This window comes from Budorcas taxicolor, chromosome 11, assembly GCF_023091745.1.
Source record: "Budorcas taxicolor isolate Tak-1 chromosome 11, Takin1.1, whole genome shotgun sequence".
Taxonomy (NCBI): Eukaryota; Metazoa; Chordata; class Mammalia; order Artiodactyla; family Bovidae; genus Budorcas; species Budorcas taxicolor.
The window spans coordinates 44,160,929-44,178,598 of record NC_068920.1 but is presented as its reverse complement, the minus strand read 5'-3'; the positions used below and the strand labels follow the sequence as shown (position 1 = coordinate 44,178,598).

Sequence of the window (17,670 nt, the reverse complement as noted above, 5' to 3'; positions counted from 1 at the left end):
ATGTTCGATCTCTGGGTGGGGAAGATCCACTGGAAAGGGAAATGGCAACCCTCTCCAGTATTCTTGACTGGAAAATCCCATGAACAGAGGAGCCTGGCAGGCAACAGTCCATGGGGTCACACGACTGAGCAGCTAAACAGTAACAGTCTAAGCCACAACCCAGAGTCAAGGCTCCCATGCTCCAAGGGGATAGAGGAAGTTGCAGCAAGGCTTCCTGAGTTATTCCCAAGACTTTTGAGGCTTAATGGAGGCTGTGTGTGCCTGAGCTACGGCGTCCCAGGCTCACTGAGGGGCCAGGGCCTGAATGGGGTCTCGTGCTCTTCAGAAGCCCCAACGACTGCATGTGTCTCCCTGATGATGGTGGGAAAATGGGCTATTGCTAACGAGGTGCCAGTCACCTGGTGGACAGAGTTTTCTAAAATGTGGCGGGGAGCAGACGATACAGCGGGCTGGCGGTGGCGAGGGGTCCCGGGGACCCTCGGCTCCAACGGCGGAGAGGAGCCTTCCCTCCGCTCCAGCCGCGTCATCTCCTGCCCACCCGCTGCCGCTTGTCACTGGGCCAGGGAAGGTGGGACCAGGTGGGACCTGAGAACTCTCCTGCCTGTGCTCCCCTGCATGGAGGAGGGGCCCCCTCTGAGCATCTGCTTCCTGTCCCCGTACCCCCAGAATGCGGTGCGACACAACCTCAGCCTGCACAAGTGCTTCGTGCGTGTGGAGAACGTCAAGGGTGCCGTGTGGACTGTGGACGAGCGGGAGTACCAGAAGCGAAGACCGCCAAAGATGACGGGGTGCGTGGCCCACCCCCCCATACCTCCCCAGGGCGCCTCCGTGCACCAGAGCCTTCCCACCGTGGGGGAGGGCGGGGAGAAAGGAGGCCACAGAGGCCCAGGAGGGCCCAGAGTCTGGAAGTGACTGGTGATTCAGGGAGAGGACATTTCAGTCTTCTGCTTCTGACCGAGGGAGGAACTGAGAGGAACCGGGCATCAGGGCGTGGGCAGGGGGCAGCCAGTGTGGCCATTGACGAAGGGGCTGCCATCCATAGAGCCACTCTCCCCCGTCTTGTCACAGGATGAGCCAAACCTGTGAGATCCCTGGGCCCCACTTCTTCATTTTTCACTGGGAGAGGAGGCCCAGAGAGGGCAAGGGGCTGGGAGGCAGTCGCCCAGCAGATCCTTGGCAGAGCTGGGTCTCTGACCTCTCCTACGTAGTGCTCTGAGTGGAGACTGAGGGGCCTGGGAGAGGGTCAGAGCCTCCTCTTTCAGCTTCGCTTCCAGCTCCGCCACCTTCCACCCCAGACATCTCACGTGGGCCTGCCTGTGCTTCTTGGGCCAGAGGCCTATGAGGACGCAGAGAGAGGTGTGAAGCAAGTTAGATTATGTCTGTGGGTGCCTGTACCCCTCAAAGATTCCTTCTTCCAGACAAGAGCCTCCTTACCTTCAGGCGGCAGTGGGGGCTTGGGCAGGGTTGGGACTCAAAAAGGAACCACACCCCTTCTGAGTGCCCTCACATGGCAGTCCCAACACTTGAACTCTTCATGTCCCGTTTTCACACTGTAATCAGAAGATCTAGGCTCTAATTATACCTCTTATTTCTCCTCAGCTCTGTGACACTGGGCCAGTTTCTTAACCTCTCTGAGACACTCTCTAAACTGGGGGTAGTCACTGTGGAAGGATGGCCTTAAGCCATTGCTTTTCCTGACCCAAATCCTGGAGCACTTTTTTGTATAGGAAAGCCTGTGGTGTAGAGCATGTGGGGACAGGCTGAGCACATGGCATTCTAGATGTCCCAAAATTCAGGATGGCAGGAAAGTGGATTTTACAGAAAGGGGACTGGAGGCTGTCACTCAGACCTTGTCGGACAGCGGGAAATCTAAACTGAAGAGAAAAGCTCCTGGGCTGCCTGGTGTGGAGAAAGACACAGGGAGGAATCTCTGTCCCACTCATCAGCTCGGAGACTCTGGGCATGTTCCAGCGTCCCTAGGAGCCCGGGCAGCTCTCCTGTGAAGGCGGCTCTTGCTTCCTGCTGTTTCAGGTCAGCAGGAGGGCTGAACAAGATGGGCACGGCCGACTATGACCTCCAGGATAGTGAACGGGACCTCCCCTGGCACAAAGCAGGCCCTCAGTTAGGGTCAAGGCCTGAGTGAGGAGTAAGCCAATGAATGAAGCAGACATGCCTTCTCTCTCCTCCAGGAGCCCCACCTTGGTAAAGAACATGATCTCGGGCCTCAGTTACGGAGCACTTAACGCCAGCTACCAGGTAGTGGACTGGTCCCCGACCAGCGCCTTCCAGCCCCGTCACCTTCCCTCCAGCTCGTTGGCCTCAGAAGACAGCCTCCACCCTCTCCGGCAGAGACACGGGGCACAGGGCAGGGAGGTTGGCATAGATAGGCAATGGAGTCCCCTGCCCTGGCATGTTCATGTGTGGGAGGGGTCCTCTGTCTCCCTGGAGGGGAATAAGTCAAGCCCAGGTTCTCAGCAAAGCTGAGAGGCAGGTCAGGGTCAGAGGCAGGAGCACCGGAGATCTGCCAGGGTGCAGACACGCAGCACAGGAGGCTCCTGAGGGCTGGGGAAGGGACATCACCCGACCAGGTGGAGCCCACTGACGGGCCTCCACTTCTGTACCCTCCAGGCTGCCCTGGCCGAGAGCAGCTTCCCCCTCCTCAACAGCCCCGGCATGCTGAACCCTGGCTCCGCCAGCAGCCTCCTGCCCCTCGGCCACGACGACGCGGGTGCCCCCGTGGAGCCGCTGCCCAGCAATGGCAGCAGCAGCCCGCCTCGCCTCTCCCCACCCCAGTACAGGTGAGGCTGTGGCGCGGACCCCAGCCCACCCCAGTGCCCCCCCCAACCCTTGGGAAGGTGGGATCTTGTCTCCCTGCAGCTGGGATCCCCATCTTGTCGCCTCCGGTCCAGCTCTCTTCCCAGGACCAGTGGCCCCACGCTCTCCTCATGGCTCCCCACCTCCATCCTTTATTTTTATTTCCTTCCCTCCTCCACCCTTTCTCATCTCCCTTCCTCTTTCCTTCTCAACCAAGGACCATCTCTGTCCATCCTGACACCTCCTTTCTTTTGAAGAGAGCCCCGGGGAAGACCAGACTGATGTCAGCCCTCAGTCCCTCAGAAATGAAGGGCTCCTGGGGAGACACCCCCGTGCCCCCAGATTCTGGATGCGTTTGGGGTGGGAGCGGGCAGGGGGAGGCCCCCTGGGTGTCCACATCACCCCTCCCATCACAGCCACCAGGTACAGGTGAAAGAGGAGCCGGCTGAGGCCGAGGAGGACAGGCGGCCCGGGCCCCCACTGGGGCCCCCCAACCCCAGCACCGCGGGCCCTCCAGAAGACAGGGAGCTGGAGGAGGAGCTGCCGGGAGAAGAGCTGTCCTAAGGGCCTCCGGGGGCAGGGGTGAGACCCCGCCCTCGGGAGCAGGCCCCACTTACCCCCACACCCCGCCCCACCCAACCTCAAGGCACTTCCAGGACTCAGATGGGGGGGCTGAGCCAGCAACTCCCAAGGTGACCTGACTGACCTACGACACTCGGGGGCAGGGACGGTCCGCCCCCCACCCCGAGGGGACACAGAATCCCTGGTCTGGGACCGGCAGAGGACACGGAGGGCCCAGACCCCTCCTCAGACCCCCCCCCCCCAACATCTGAATTCCATGCCCCTTGTCCCCAACCACCAGCAGCAACAGGGCCCTCCTCCCCCACCAGCTCGCCCCTACAGGGCCCCTCAGCGCCTTGGAGACCCGCAGGCGGGGCTAAGCCACCCTCTCAAACCCAGGGCACTGCACCCCTGGCTCTGGCCATGTGGTCTGGCCAGAGGCCCCCACCTCCTCCATCTCTGCTCCCTGTCACCATCTTGTCTGTACTGTGAAGAAATAGCTCCACCCTGACTCCTTCCCCTGCCCTGGCCTGGGTCAGGGCAGCTAAATCTCAGAGCAGCCCCAGGAGAAACCAGCCCCCTCAGCTCTGCCTGTTCAGAAGCCACAGCTAGTGCGGGGTGAGGGGTGGGGGGGACAAGTCCCGGGGTTGTGGGGAGAGAACCCGGATTGAGGGCGGGGTCCGTGGAAGCAGGGCGTCTGGCTCCAGGCTGAAGCAGGCCTCCACCCCTGTTTGCTGGCCGCTGCCCCCCACGCCAGGAAGAGGCCTGTGCCCAGTGGACTCGTGGAGGTGGAGCCGAGCTACCCTTGAGGCTGGAGTCGGGCCGAGGTGGTGCCGGGGCTGCAGGAAAGCGTCTGCCTCTGTCCGGGGAAAGGCCAGGCTGAAAGCGGGCGGGATGAATATGGTGGCTGCTGTGACCCAGCCGGTCATTGCCACCCCAGCCTTCAGGTCCCCCGTTGCAGTCTCCCCTCACCCACCCCAACCCTGCACCCTCAGTTACTGGGATGACCAAAGACCTTCCTTATGCCGGAAGCAAAAACCAAAACTTTTCGCTGGCTTTTTCCTTTGTCGCCTCCCACATCCCCTGCTCCTCTTGCCCACCCCAGCCCCAGGCTGGAAGCCCTCCCCGACTTAAGTTATTGTTTTAAACCAAAGTTTACAGTGTCTGTTGGTGGCCAAGACCCCCTCTTTCCACCCCAACCCCGAGGACCCTGGGACTCAGTAGAAGCTGGGGGCCCTGCTCACCTCCCCTCTGCTCTGGCCCAGCCTGGGGGAAGGAGCACAGGCAGAGGGGAGGAGACTGCTGCCCTCAGCTCCCCCTGCAGGGTTCTTGTCCCCTTGGGCCATGGGCACGGGGAGCCCTCCTCCCAACCCTGGGCTGCTTCCTGGGGGCTCTCCAGACCCCCCCTCTCCAGGACCAAGTTCCCCATCACACTGGGAGTGTGGATTCCAGCGAAGGAGCTGGAAAAAAAGTGAGACTCTCTCCACAGACCCCCTATGGGGGACCCCAACTTAAGGCCAAGGACTGGGTGTGTTTGATGCTTACACAACACCCCAGGCCAGGCCCCTTTGCTGAGAAGACTCCTTGGACTATTTCCCAAGAAACCCCCACATACACCCCTTCACAAGCCACCCCTCCCAAGAGGCAGGGGGCCCTCTGCCCCCTCCCCTATGTACTCCCCACCTGTGTTCTGTTTGACCAGCACAGAAATATTAAACGTCCTCTCTTCACCGGGCCCTGCGTGTGTCAGCAAGGGAGGGGAGGACGCTCTGGGCAGCGGGGTCTCCTGCAGGGGTGCTTGCTGCAAGTGCGGAAGTGGACCGAGCCCCAGCACCAGCGTCTCCGCCTCCATGATCATTCACAGCTTTGTTCCAGCTCCTCTCCACTCCACCTGGCTCCCTTTTCCACTCATCATCCAGGGAATTTTCTCTCAAACCAGGTCTCCATTCTGTTTTCTCCCAAAGTCACAACTCCTGGGCCTGGCTCCTTCATGGGTTTGAAATCCAAGTTTTCCTGCCTGGACATTTTCACTGGGCAGTAGATTTCCTCCTGGGATCCAGAGGGCTCTTGCTGCAGAAGCACATGCCCGGGAAGCCCTCTGGGCCCATCACCCATGGGTGGAGGCTACCTGGATAGGTGTGCATAGGGGAGGGAATGGCATTGAGATGCTTGTCCTCCACTGTGCAGTGTAAGCGCTTGTAAGTGTAGACTTGGGTCAAAAAAGGGTTATTGCAGCCCATGGAGAGGGGGCCCTGGACAGGTGGGGGAGGTAAGGAAGAGGTTCAGGCTGTTAAGGGCAGAGCAGGGTAGGGAGCACCACCACACTGGACCACACCAAATCCTGACTCCCCACCCACTACCCATCCGCAGTAGGGGAGCGCCCCCTTCAGACTCCAGCTCCCCTCCAGTACCATGGGCACTTCTTCACAGCAGGGCTCGGGAAGAAGTGTGTGCACTTAGGGGAAGTGTGGCCAGGGGAGGGAAGGTGTTGAGAAAGCGGACCAGCATCAGTAACCCCACAAAGCATCAAAATGCTGGAACTTTCCAAAAGCCAAGCTTGAGGGAAGTGGGGGGGCACGGGTAGAGCCAGCAGGATCTGGAGGTTGAGTCTCCACTGACTTCCCATCTCAGGCCTTTCCTACTCTTTTCAACCATCATCTGTGTCCTCCCCAACCTGTCCAGCCCCCGTCTACCCCGCCTCTTTCCCCTGCCCTAATCCTCTGGATTCTGGTGCTGAGCCCGGGTTGAATCCCCTGTCCCTGCCTAGGGAGGGCATCTCAGGATGGGCAGGCCAGGGGAGCTGTGCCCACCAGGCGCTATGAAGTAGCACTGCTCAAATCGTAATCTGCCCCCATCACCCTCCATGGAGGCTGCCAGGCTTCTGCACTAGCTGCATGAACTAGGGTAGGACTAGCTGCATGTAGTCTGTGTGGACAACAGGCATTCTCGACAGTGCAGCAAAGCAGTTACCCGCAATTTCACTGTGGCCGCTTCCCTTTCCCCCTGCTTTCCCATGGAACCCATTAGCCTTCCAGAGAATCCAGAGGTGTTAGCTGCTACCTGCGAGCTCCCAACTCCACCCACAGGAGAAGGTTTGTTCCCTGGCCCTAGGAGCATTCTTCCCAGATGGGAGACTAAAGGGACAAGATGACACCTAGCCTCAGTGTCAGGACAGCCCTTCCAGTGGTCCAACTTCAGTTTCTCCTGCTTCAAACTAGTCTTTTTTATTCCTTCCCCCAGGGATATGGCAAATGTCTGGTCAGTACATTTGGACATGGGGTGAGACCTCTCCCAGGTGTTGGCAGAGAAGAAGGTCTTGAAATGTCGGGAACAGGAGGCTGCCGTGGACCTCCGTCTCCTGAGTTAGACTCAGGCATTAATGTCCTTACTGTTCTGACAGATTCCACGTGGGACCGCACCCCCCACCCCCATCATTTGGTGTTCAGATGCTGTTGTGTCCAACTTTTTGCCACCCCATGGACTGTACCCCACCAGGCTGGTTCCTCTGTCCATGGGATTTCATTACCTCCTAAATAAGAACCACCTCATCCCCAGTCTTGTTTTGCTGTCAGGAAGTTCTGCATGCTGTCTAGCTTCTCTCCTTCCTACTGTTATCGGGAGCAGGTTGTTAGCTCTGGCTGGCTGCTTGTCCAGGTCTGAATATTTCTGCATTTACTGGGTTAGAGCGAAGCTGTCTTTGGAAGCTGTTCTCAGGCTGGCAACCAAAAAAAAACAGGGATACTCCAAGCCAGACATTTTGAGGGTGAGAAGGTAACACAGTGGCTTCCGAGGTGGCGCAGGGGTAAAGAATCCGCCTGCCGATGCAGGAGACACCGGTTTGGGCCCTGGGTTGGGAAGATCCCCTGGAATAGGAAATGGCAACCCGCTCCAGTATTCTTGCCTGGACAGTTCCACAGACAGAGGAGTCTGGTGGGCGGCAGTCTGTGCGGTCGCAGGGTCGGACACGACTGAGCACGCACACCGATGCCTGTGGACTCTGCACTGGGCAGACATTCCCTTCCCCTCACGCTCAGGAGGCTCTTTTCCCCTTACTCGCCACCCTCGACCAAGGCCTTGCCAGTGGCCAGCAGAGGGCGCTTTAGACAAAGCTGAGCTGCTGCTCCTCTTCAGGCAAACTTGCCCTCCAGGGAAGGACGGGAGGTGGAGTGTGGGAGGGAATGCTCAACCTCCTGTGAGAACTACAGCCCTGTGACCCCGTGTCCCAGAGAGCGGTCTCTAGCCCAGGGCAGAAGAGTGTTCCTCCTGCTGTTTGGGGGCTTCTAGACCCATCCAACTTTGGCCTATGAAGCACCTTGAACAGAAACGGAAGAAGTAAAAACGATGAGAGCGATCTGGAGAGAAGACACCTCTGGAGCCTAGTACACTGGGCATGGTAAAGGGGTCAGTGAAGATTTTTAATGGTAGTAATTACTAACATTTAACGAGCTCTTATCACATACCACATCCTATTATAGAAGCCTTTTATTTTGTCTAATCTTCGCAACTCTGTTCGTTGTTGTTCAGTTGCTAAATCGTGTCTGATTCTTTGAGACCCCATCTCCAGACGTTGCTCAAACTCATGTCCATTAAGTGATGCCACCTAACTCTGAGTTAGATACTATTATTATCCCCATTTCACAGATGAGGAAACTGAGACTCGGGGAATCAGAGACTAACAGGTGAAGCATTAAAAGAATGAGGAATCTGGTTGAATCTGGGGGAAGAGAAGAGAGCAGGTTGCCCCCCCCTTCTCCTTGGAGACTCCAAAAGGGGAAACTGAGGTACAGAGTACCTCAGAGCTAGGAATCAGGCCCTGGCTTCAGAGTGCTCTAGGCAGAATCAGGTAAGTTGAGGCTTGAAATGTCACTGAGGGACAAAGAGAGCCTGAGAAAGAAGGCTGAAATGCCCTATAAAAATAATCACACACGGAGGAGGAGGTAGTTGGTGGGGAGGGCTTCTGCTGGAATAGAATCTGAGCTGTGAGGGCAGAGAGGCCGCTGGGCAGAGGAGAGAGGTGGAGAGGATTCACGAGGACCACACACACACAGGCACACACCTGAGCACATGCACAGACACATGGGCACACACGTGATGCTCATCAGCTACATTTACACCAAGAGGTCCCTTCCATGTTGAAAGCCTGCAATTATCCTGTGGCCACCCCGGGCAAGGACACAAACCACACGGTAGTGACTGTGACATCCCATCACACAGGCCCAGGTCGCCCGCACACCTGCAGTCTGTCTCCACCTCAGGTTCAAAAGTTTAGAAAAACAACCCCTCCCAAGAAAGTGGTCATGGCAGCCAAGGCTGAAAGGCCCTCTGTCCTACCCAAGAGGGGCTAGGAAGGGGGCATTGGTGACCTTTGAAAGATGGGTTGAATTAACAGGAGTGGTACGGGGTGGAGTGGGCATGCTGGAGTTCCTGGTCCTGTTTAGAAACCTTTCACCCCCGCTAAGGGTCAGGGCCCCTCCTGCGCTCAGACTGGAACTCTGACTGTCTCCATCGGCCGCTGCCTGGGGTCAAGAGCAGCCAAGCACAGTAACGAGTGGGTGGACAGCAGAGAAGCCCCAGAATCAGCTCTCAGCTGGTTCTCTGGCTGGGAAACTGATGGCAATCAGGGCCAAGGACTGCAGGAGAGAAAACTCAGGCTCTGCAGGGGTTCAAATCCTGCCTCTGCTACTTGCTAGCCCTGTGGTCTTGGAAAAACTTCCTGACCTCTCTGGGCTTTGGTTTCCTCATCTGTAAATTGGGATAGGGTGATCATGACTGGCTTGTTGAAAAGATTAATGAGACATATAAAAATGTGCCATGCATATTAGGTGCACATTAGGTCCACAGCCCATAATACCTGTTAATAAAATGTAATCTTGGCTGCCAATTACCATGGGGCTCAGGGGCCCCGTGTGCTCCTGAAGGACTGCCTGGAAGAGAGGCCACAGCTGGGAAGGGGAAACTGACAGGTAGGGAACAGGGAGAGAAAAAAACATTCTAGACTTGTAGAGGGGCCTAGATGGAGCTTCAGGAAGGTTCATGTGGCAGAAAACAAAGGTCTGTGTGGAGAGGCAGATGTGAGGAAGACTGGGCTGACAGAAGCCTGGCCCACCACTGTCATTGCTGAACGATATTTACATCTGGCACAGGCTGGGCCTCGGGCAAGGGACTTTCAGAGCAGTCTCCTTATCTGTATATATATTTTTTTTCCTTGTCTATACAAATTCCTTATCTACGAAGTGATGATAAGAATTCCTGACCCTGGGATTTCCTGGTGGTCCAGTGGTTAAGACTTCACCTTCTAACCCAGGGGAATGGGTTCGATCCCTAGTCAGGGAGCTAAAATCCCACATGCCTCATGGCCAAAAAAACAAAAACAGAAGCAATATTGTAACACATTCAATGAAAACTTAAAAAATGGTCCACATCCCCACCTCCAAATCTTTACAGAGAAAAAAGAATCCCTGACTCCTCAGATCGAGGGGAGAATTAAATGAACTCGTGAAGCCAGCACATGGGGTCCATACTGACTGGTACCCCATCAGCAGCAATGCTGCTGGTACTGCTCATGAGATTCAGAGTTGTGACCCATGTCACTGAGTTTGCATCAGAGGGGATCAGTCTGATTCTTCAGGTGAGCTTTATTGTGATCATTGTTCAGTCACCAAGTCGTGTCCAACTCTCTGCAACCCCATGGACTGTAGCCTCAAGTGAGCTTGGCAGGGGCTAAATCTGGTTCTATCACCCTGGGCTGTGGCCTCCAGAGGTGTTCAGAGCAGGCTTCTCAGAGAAGATGTGGTACTGGAGGAGCCTCAAGGGGAAGCTAAGACTCAGCAGGAGAGCTTGGTAAGTGGAGCAATAGCAGAGAGAAGGCAGGATCGGGGCAGTTTAGAACATTTAAAGCTCTGGCTGCAGTGATGGGAGGTGATATGGGAAATGAGGGAGTCAGGCTGTGGAGAGTTCAAGGGCCAGCTGGGGGGTCCCAGCTGGGGGCGGGGGGCAGCGCCCAGGAGAGGGTTTAGAGCAGAGGCTACCCAACCGATATCAGCTGTGGGGAAAAAGTAGCTGTGGGGTGAGTGGGCTAAGGGGCTGTGGGGGCCAGTTAGGTGGCTACTGGGGCTATCTGGGTGACAGGTAATGGAGTCCTAAAAAGGGAGATTGCTTTGGGAAATGATATCAGGAAGCTTTTTGAACAGAATAGAAGCTGGGACCAGGTAGCTGCACAAGAGAAGAAAGGTCCAAAACGACCTCAGCTGGTGTATCTGAAATGCCTATTTATGAGAGAGTGAGGAGGTCAAGTGTGGCACATTGTCACAGTGGAATATTAGACTGTGGAGAAAAGGAGTCCACAGCGCAACTTGTCAGTAGCAGGATACATCTGAGGGGCGAAAATGGAAGAAAGATACACAGAGTGCTGCTGGTTACACAGTGCTTTGAAGCCATGCGTGTGTAAGCCACATATACATGTCATGAACATTTAAAGAATTTGTAGGAGTGATAAATAACAAATTCAGGATGGCGGTTGCCTCTCTGGGGAAGGGAAGATGCCACGAGAAGGGGTACTCAAGGGGCTTCAAGTATATCAATAATGTTTATTCTTGAGCCAGCTGCTAGGAACACGGGTTCATCCCATTATTCCCGATACCTTTGTGTGGCTGGAATATTTCATTTAAAAACAAAAGAAGAAAGATTCCAAGGTTTGGGTCCTGGGCCAAAGGAAGAAATCTCACTCCTTCAGCCCCTCTGGGCTCAAGACAGAGCCAAGGAAGAGGTCTGTTATTCAGCTGGGCCTGCAGGGAGGGCCAGGACAAGCAAGCTGGCCCTGCCCAGAGGGGCTGGAGAGATGAACCTTGCTGAAATGCTGATACATCTGGGCCCACATCTGGTTGTGGGCCAAGAAACATGGCTGTGAAGGAAGGCAGAGATGGAGAAAGCAATCAGGGAGGAGAGCCAGGTGAGAGGGCAGCCTGAGGCCAAGGCAGGGGTTCTGCAGGGCAGGGCTGAGGTGCTCAGGGAGGACAAAGCCTGGAAGAACCACCCCTCCTCAACCACTACCATCGCCACTATGGACTTGGCAGCAGAAACCCCTGGCACCCTAGGATGGCATCTACTCTGAAAGAAGGGAGTCGTGTTAAGCAGTCCATGTATGGAGCAGAAAGGGAGGCAGAGGTGTAAACTCTCTCTCACTAGTTTAGCAGCAGAGGGAGAGAGCAAGTAAGGACCCCAGAGCAGGAGGGGAAGGGAATACCCTTGGAATGTCAAGAAGAGGTTTTACTATCCGTATTTTTGACTGTATTGATGTTGTGGGTTTTGATACATGTTTAAGCGGGGGTAGGAGAGGGCAGCAAGATTCAGCATGATACTCGCATGAGGACCTGCCCTTGTCCATCAAACTAGGTGCCTCTCATACCCGCTTCCTTGTTATCTCCCCAAGGGCTCGGGCTCAGCTGCTCAGGAAGAGGGGTGGGGTCCGCTCTGGAAGGGGGTGTCTGGACACAGTCATGGGACTCTCGAATGGCCGGGGGGGAGGGAGGGAGGCGGGATGCCATCTGGGAGCAGAGGCCTCAGCCTGGACCTGGTGATGCTGATCCAAGGGAGGGGAGACCCAGCCTAGTGAGGGTGAAGGTGAAGTTGGCTCTGACACCCGAAGTGGAGGTGAAAGAGAAGTAGGGAAGTGGAGGTGGGGAAGGGGGCTGGTCAGGCCCTGACCCCCTGAGGCCTTGACCCTGGAGGCCTGCCCACCCTCTTCTTCCCTGCCCCACTGTGCTGGCCACCCTCACCCTGCCGCCACTCTGTCCACACACATTCCTCTCCTCCATCTACCCTCTTCCTCATTCTGCTCTTCTCCCTGCTTCCCAAAGAACACTTGGCTCTGATGGGCTGTTCCCAGATGCCTTCTCCCACGATCCACACTGGTCCTCACCATCACCCTCCCCACAGGCCTGACCCAAGCCTAGCTTGGCTATCTGATTTTGCTTCCACACCAGAAAGTCAGTCACCCCAGACCAGCCCTCTTATCCTCCCTGCACCTTGGAGCACATGTGAGTCCATCTACACATCTTTACGGAGCCCCTGCTCTCTGCCCAGGCTGGTGCCGAGTGCCATGAGGAATGCTGGCAGGAATAGCTAAGCACAGACCCTGCCCTTGCAGGGGAGACAGAACAGTTAGGGAAGAAAGACAGACACGTAAAGGAGTGAAATAATAAATCAAGTTAAGGCAGCATGCAAAAGAACATGCTCTTTTCTGTTTTGCTGTGAGCAATCTTTGGTACAAAGAAGGTCCTTCTAATGACACTTTCAAGGAGTTTAATTATTTAAACGATCTTCCTATCGAAGTGTTATTAATATGGTGACAATGAAGGCAGCAGCATAGAAAAGAATAGACAGACAAATAATGAAATATAACTATAAAGTCAATCACTCACACATTTATCGAGGACTTTATGCATACGAGATACCGAGCTAAGCCCTGAATGTACAGGATGGATAAGACCCAGTCCCTCCCCTCAGACAACCCCGAAGAAGGACAGATATGTTAGCCAAACATGGCAACATGACTTTTGATTCAAGGTTAGAAACCTAGAAGAGGCTGTGGGCAATTTCTGGGGTAACTCGGGGAGCTCGGTGTCAGAGGCAGCATTTACAATGAGTTTTGGGAGGTGTGCAGGCAGAGGGATCAGGGTCTGGAAGGGACCAGTGTGCTCAGAGTGGCTATGACCAGGCCCAGTGGTCTTAGCAGGAGAAGCAGGCTGGGACAGGCAGATACAGTAGTCATATTGTGGAAACTCACCTGCCTACTCAGAAACTGGGACTTTTTGCTCTAGACAAAATATTTGGGGGCCATAAATGACATGACTATGGCAAGTTTATTTGTTTGAAGACATTTCGTAGGTTAGATGTGAAGGGAAAATACTCAAAGTTCACTAACAGGCTGTTCATTCAGGCCTGGGTATAAGAGGCCGGATCTTGCTGCGAACAGAGGAGGGGAAACAGGAGGGACCCCAGAGGAAGACAGAAGGGGAGAGTGTCCACAAACAGGAGGCAAAGGACACAAAGGTGCAGAGAGGACCCTGTGGTGTCAAAGCGTAGGTAACAGAGCAGCAGGAGCCATGGGCAGAAACCAGGACCTACAGAGAATCAGAACCTTATTTTGCAGAAGATGGGGGAATGGTCTGGGTCAAGTTGAACTTGAGGTGACCGCAGAGATTTCACCTGGAGCACCTTTAATTAGAGGTGGCAAGTTGAGCTCATGCGTTTTCCTCCTGAAGCCCTGCTTAACTACACAGAGGGCCTAGTTCTTAAGGCGTAGATTCATAGAAACCAGTAGAACAAGGGAGGAGACAACAGCAACAAGTTTTGGAAGCTGGAGAGAGGATGGCAGAGAAAGCTGAGTCCTGCCAGAGACGAGGGCAGCTGAGAAGCAGCCCCACTCCCCAACTCAGGGCCCGGGGCTCTGGGCTAGATTGGCATGGGTTACTTCTAGAAGCAGGGATAAGGGTGAATTTTAAAAGGTAAAACGAAAGTAGTTGTCAGGGGTTGGGAGGGGGGAGGAATGAATAGATGGAGCACAGGATTTTTAGGGCAGTGAAAATAATGTGAAACTATATGGTGAGTATGTGCATTTATACATTTGTCCAAACCCACAGAATGTTCAACACCAAGGGTGGACACTCATGTAAACTGTGGACTTTGGGGACAATGGTGTGTCCATGTAGGTTAATCCACTGTAACGAATGTCCCCTGGGGTGAGAATGTTGATGGTAAGGGAGGCTGTGCATGTGTGGGCAGGAGAGCAGGGGGTGTACGGGAACTCACTAGACTTTCTACTCAACTTTTCTGTGAACCTAAAACTTCTCTGGAAGGAAAGTTATGACCAACCTAGATAGCATATTCAAAAGCAGAGATATTACTTTGCCAACAAAGGTCCATCTAGTCAAGGCTATGGTTTTTCCAGTGATCATGTATGGATGTGAGAGTTGGACTGTGAAGAAAGGTGAGTGCCAAAGAATTGATGCTTTTGAACTGTGGTGTTGAAGAAGACTCTTGAGAGTCCCTTGGACTGCAAGGAGATCCAACCAGTCCATTCTAAGGGAGATCAGTCCTGGGTGTTCATTTGAAGGACTGATGCTAAAGCTGAAACTCCAATACTTTGGCCACCTCATGCAAAGATTTGACTCACTGGGAAAGACCTTGATGCTGGGAGGGATTGGGGGCAGGAGGAGAAGGGGACAACAGAGGATGAGATGGCTGGATGGCATCATTGACTCGATGGGCAGGAGTCTGAGTGAACTCTGGGAGTTGGTGATGGACAGGGAGGCCTGGCGTGCTACAATTCATGGGATCACAAAGAGTCGGACACGACTGAGCGACTGAACTGAACTGAACTGAAAAGTTCTCTAAAAAGAAATTAAGCCTATGGACTTCACTGGCGGTCCGTGGTTTAAGACTTCGCCTTTCAGTGCAGAGAGTGTGGGTTCAGTCCCTGGTCAGGGAACTAAGATCCCACATGCTTCCTGGCCCAAAGGCCAAAAACCATAAAACAGAAGCAATAGTGTAACAAATTTAATGAAGACTTTAAAAATGGTCCCCATCAAAAAAATCTTAAAAAAATAAAAAAGCCTGTTTAAAAAAGAAAACAAACTAAAAGTCAATTTAAGGAGCAGTTAGTTCTCCAAATCCCCTCTCTTACTCTGTGCAGGTCAGTTCCTTTTCCCCTCTGTACCATTGCAGATGATGGGAGATGCATATTCTAGAGTGAGTAAGACGGAGAGTCTTTGGGCTGGGGAACACAGATGTAAGAGAGGCAGGGTCACTTCAGGCGGACTGGGTGAGAGACTCTGACATCAAGAGAGACTCTTTTTTAGTATTTTCTAAAATGTATTTATTTATCTATTTAGTTCTGGTTGCCCTGGGTCTTCTTTGCAACTCGAGGACTTTTCTGTAGTTGCAGCAAGTAGGGGCTACTCTCCGTTGCAGTGCATGGGCTTGCCATCGTGGTGGCTTCTCTTGTGGAGCACAGGCTCTAGGCGCATAGGCCTTAGTAGTTGTGGCCCACGGACTTTGTTGCCCCACAGCATGTGGGATCTTCCCAGACCAGGGTTGAACCCATGTCCCTTGCATTGGCAGGCGATGCTGAATCACTGTACCACCAAGGAAGTCCTCAAGGGTTTCTAAAGGGTAGAGGCAGCAAAGGCCCGCCCATAGTTGCAAAGCTTTTAGAGTTCCATTCTTCAGCAGGAACCCAAAGTTTCACAGACACGTGAGGAAAGCATCTAATATGAAAAACAGAGATCAAAACAAACAGATGAAAGCAATTTGGAGGATACTGTTGTGCAGACGGAAGGAAACTTTTTAAAAAATTATTTATTCTCAGAGAAATATGATATTGCAACCATGAGATCAGAATAAGATGCTATAAAAATGAACATTCAGGGAACAAAATAAGGTCTCAGAGATTTAAAATACAACAGGAATGACAATTAAACAGAAAGACTGGAAGTTAAAGATATCCTCCCAAACTGTAGCAAACAAAGAAACAAAATCAAAGAAACAAAAAAAAACAGAAAAGAGAAAAATCCCTTAAAAATTATTTCAAGAGCTCTTTCCCTTCAGCAGGCCACAGACAATCCACCCTGCCTGGTGTTACCGGTATTGTAAGAACAAGCCATACCCAAAATCTCCCTTCTGCTTATGCCGAGGTGTCCCTGATGCTAAGATTAGCATCACTGACCTGGGACAGAAGAAGGCAAAAGTGATGAGTTCCTACTCTGTGGCCACATGGTATTGGATGAATATCAGCAGTTCTCCTCTAAAGCCCTGGAGGCTGCCCGTATTTGTGCCAGCAAGTACATGGTGAAAAGCTGTGGCAAAGTTGGTTTTCACATCCGAGTGTAGCTCCACCCCTTCTATGTCACCTACATCTATAAGATGTTGTCCTGTGCTAGAGTGATAGACTCCAGACAGGTATGCAAGATGCCTTTGGAGAGCCCCAGAGCACAGTGGCCAGGGTCCACACTGGCCAAGTCACGATGTCCATCCTCACCAAGCTGCAGAACAGGAAGCATGTGACTGAGGTCCTCTGCAGAGCCAAGTGAAAGTTTCCTGGACACCTGACGATCCACATCTCTAAGAAGCAGGGATTTACTAAGTTTAACGCAGATGAATTTGAAAACACGGTGGCAGAGAAGCAGTTTATCCCAGATGGGTGTGGGGTCAAATATATCCCCAGTCGTGGCCCTCAGAACAAATGGTGGCCCTTGCGCTCATGAGAGTCAGGGCACTGTCCCCTGCTTACTTACACCCACCAATAAATCCTACTTTCCTATCAAAAAAAAAATTACTTCTAGAGCATTTCCCAGAATTGATGGACATGAGTTTCCAAACTGAATAGGCCAAAGTAAAAAGTAAAGTACATGTCGCTCAGTCGTGTCTGTCTCTTTGCGACCCCATGGACTGTAGCCTACCAGGTTCCTCCATCCGTGGGATTTTCCAGGCAAGAATAGTGAAGTGGGTTGCCATTTCCTTCTCCAGGAGATCTTCCCAACCCAGGAACCAAACTCAGTCTCCTGCATTGTAGGCAGACGCTTTACCATCTGAGCCATTGGGGAAGTGACCTAAAATAGGCCAAAGAGTATATGAAAATGCCCCTTCACCAAAGCACGTCACAGAATTTCAGAACACTGGTGACAAAGAGAAGATGCTACAAACTTCTAGAGAAAAACTGAATCACGTGAAAGGATCAGGACTCAAAACAGCATTGGCTGTTTCAGAGAACTGTCACAGAATGTGAGGGAGCATTGCCTTCAAAGTTCTAAGGGAAGATTTTTTCCAACCTAAAGTTCCATACTCTGCCAAACTATTAAGTATAAAATAAAAACATGCTGAGACATGCAAATTCTCCCCAAATTACAACTTCCATTGACCATTTCTACAGTGGGAGGGTGGAGGTGTGTTCCCTCCTGCAAACACAAGACGAAGACATCAGAAAATCCACAGGAGAGAGAGATTAGGATCAGTGCCTGAAACAGAGAGCCAGTAGGTCCTCCTGCAGAAGTGAAAGGGCTCTGGGAACAATTTATTCAAGAAGATGAAATGCATAGAATGCCTAAAATTTGGACTTATTGAGATGAGATCTACACTACCGGGAAAGATTTGGGGACCGAATCACTAACATGGATAAGGAAAGCAAAGCAAATTTTAAAAAGGGCAGCTCACTCCATAGAGAACAAATGTTGAAATAATATTAATAATCTACTACATGGTTTAGCTATAAATAACAATTAGTCATAAAAATGAAGACAT

General features: G+C 53.0%; 1 protein-coding gene and 1 pseudogene across 3 annotated transcripts in view; both read left to right on the top strand.

The window, feature by feature from the left end:
* FOXP4 (forkhead box P4) overlaps positions 1–3,975 on the top strand; it is a 33,322-nt gene extending 29,347 nt beyond the window's left edge. For all 3 annotated transcript variants that reach the window (XM_052649645.1, XM_052649644.1, XM_052649642.1), the window contains exons 13-16: positions 667–788; positions 2,190–2,256; positions 2,629–2,798; positions 3,231–3,975. In XM_052649645.1, coding sequence (XP_052505605.1) covers positions 667–788; positions 2,190–2,256; positions 2,629–2,798; positions 3,231–3,378 — 507 coding nt within the window. In that variant the 3' untranslated portion in view covers positions 3,379–3,975. The remainder of the gene's footprint in view (positions 1–666; positions 789–2,189; positions 2,257–2,628; positions 2,799–3,230) is intronic.
* Positions 3,976–12,922: 8,947 nt separating this feature from the next.
* On the top strand, positions 12,923–16,637 carry LOC128055618 (60S ribosomal protein L10-like; annotated as a pseudogene).
* The last annotated feature ends 1,033 nt before the right edge of the window (positions 16,638–17,670 follow it).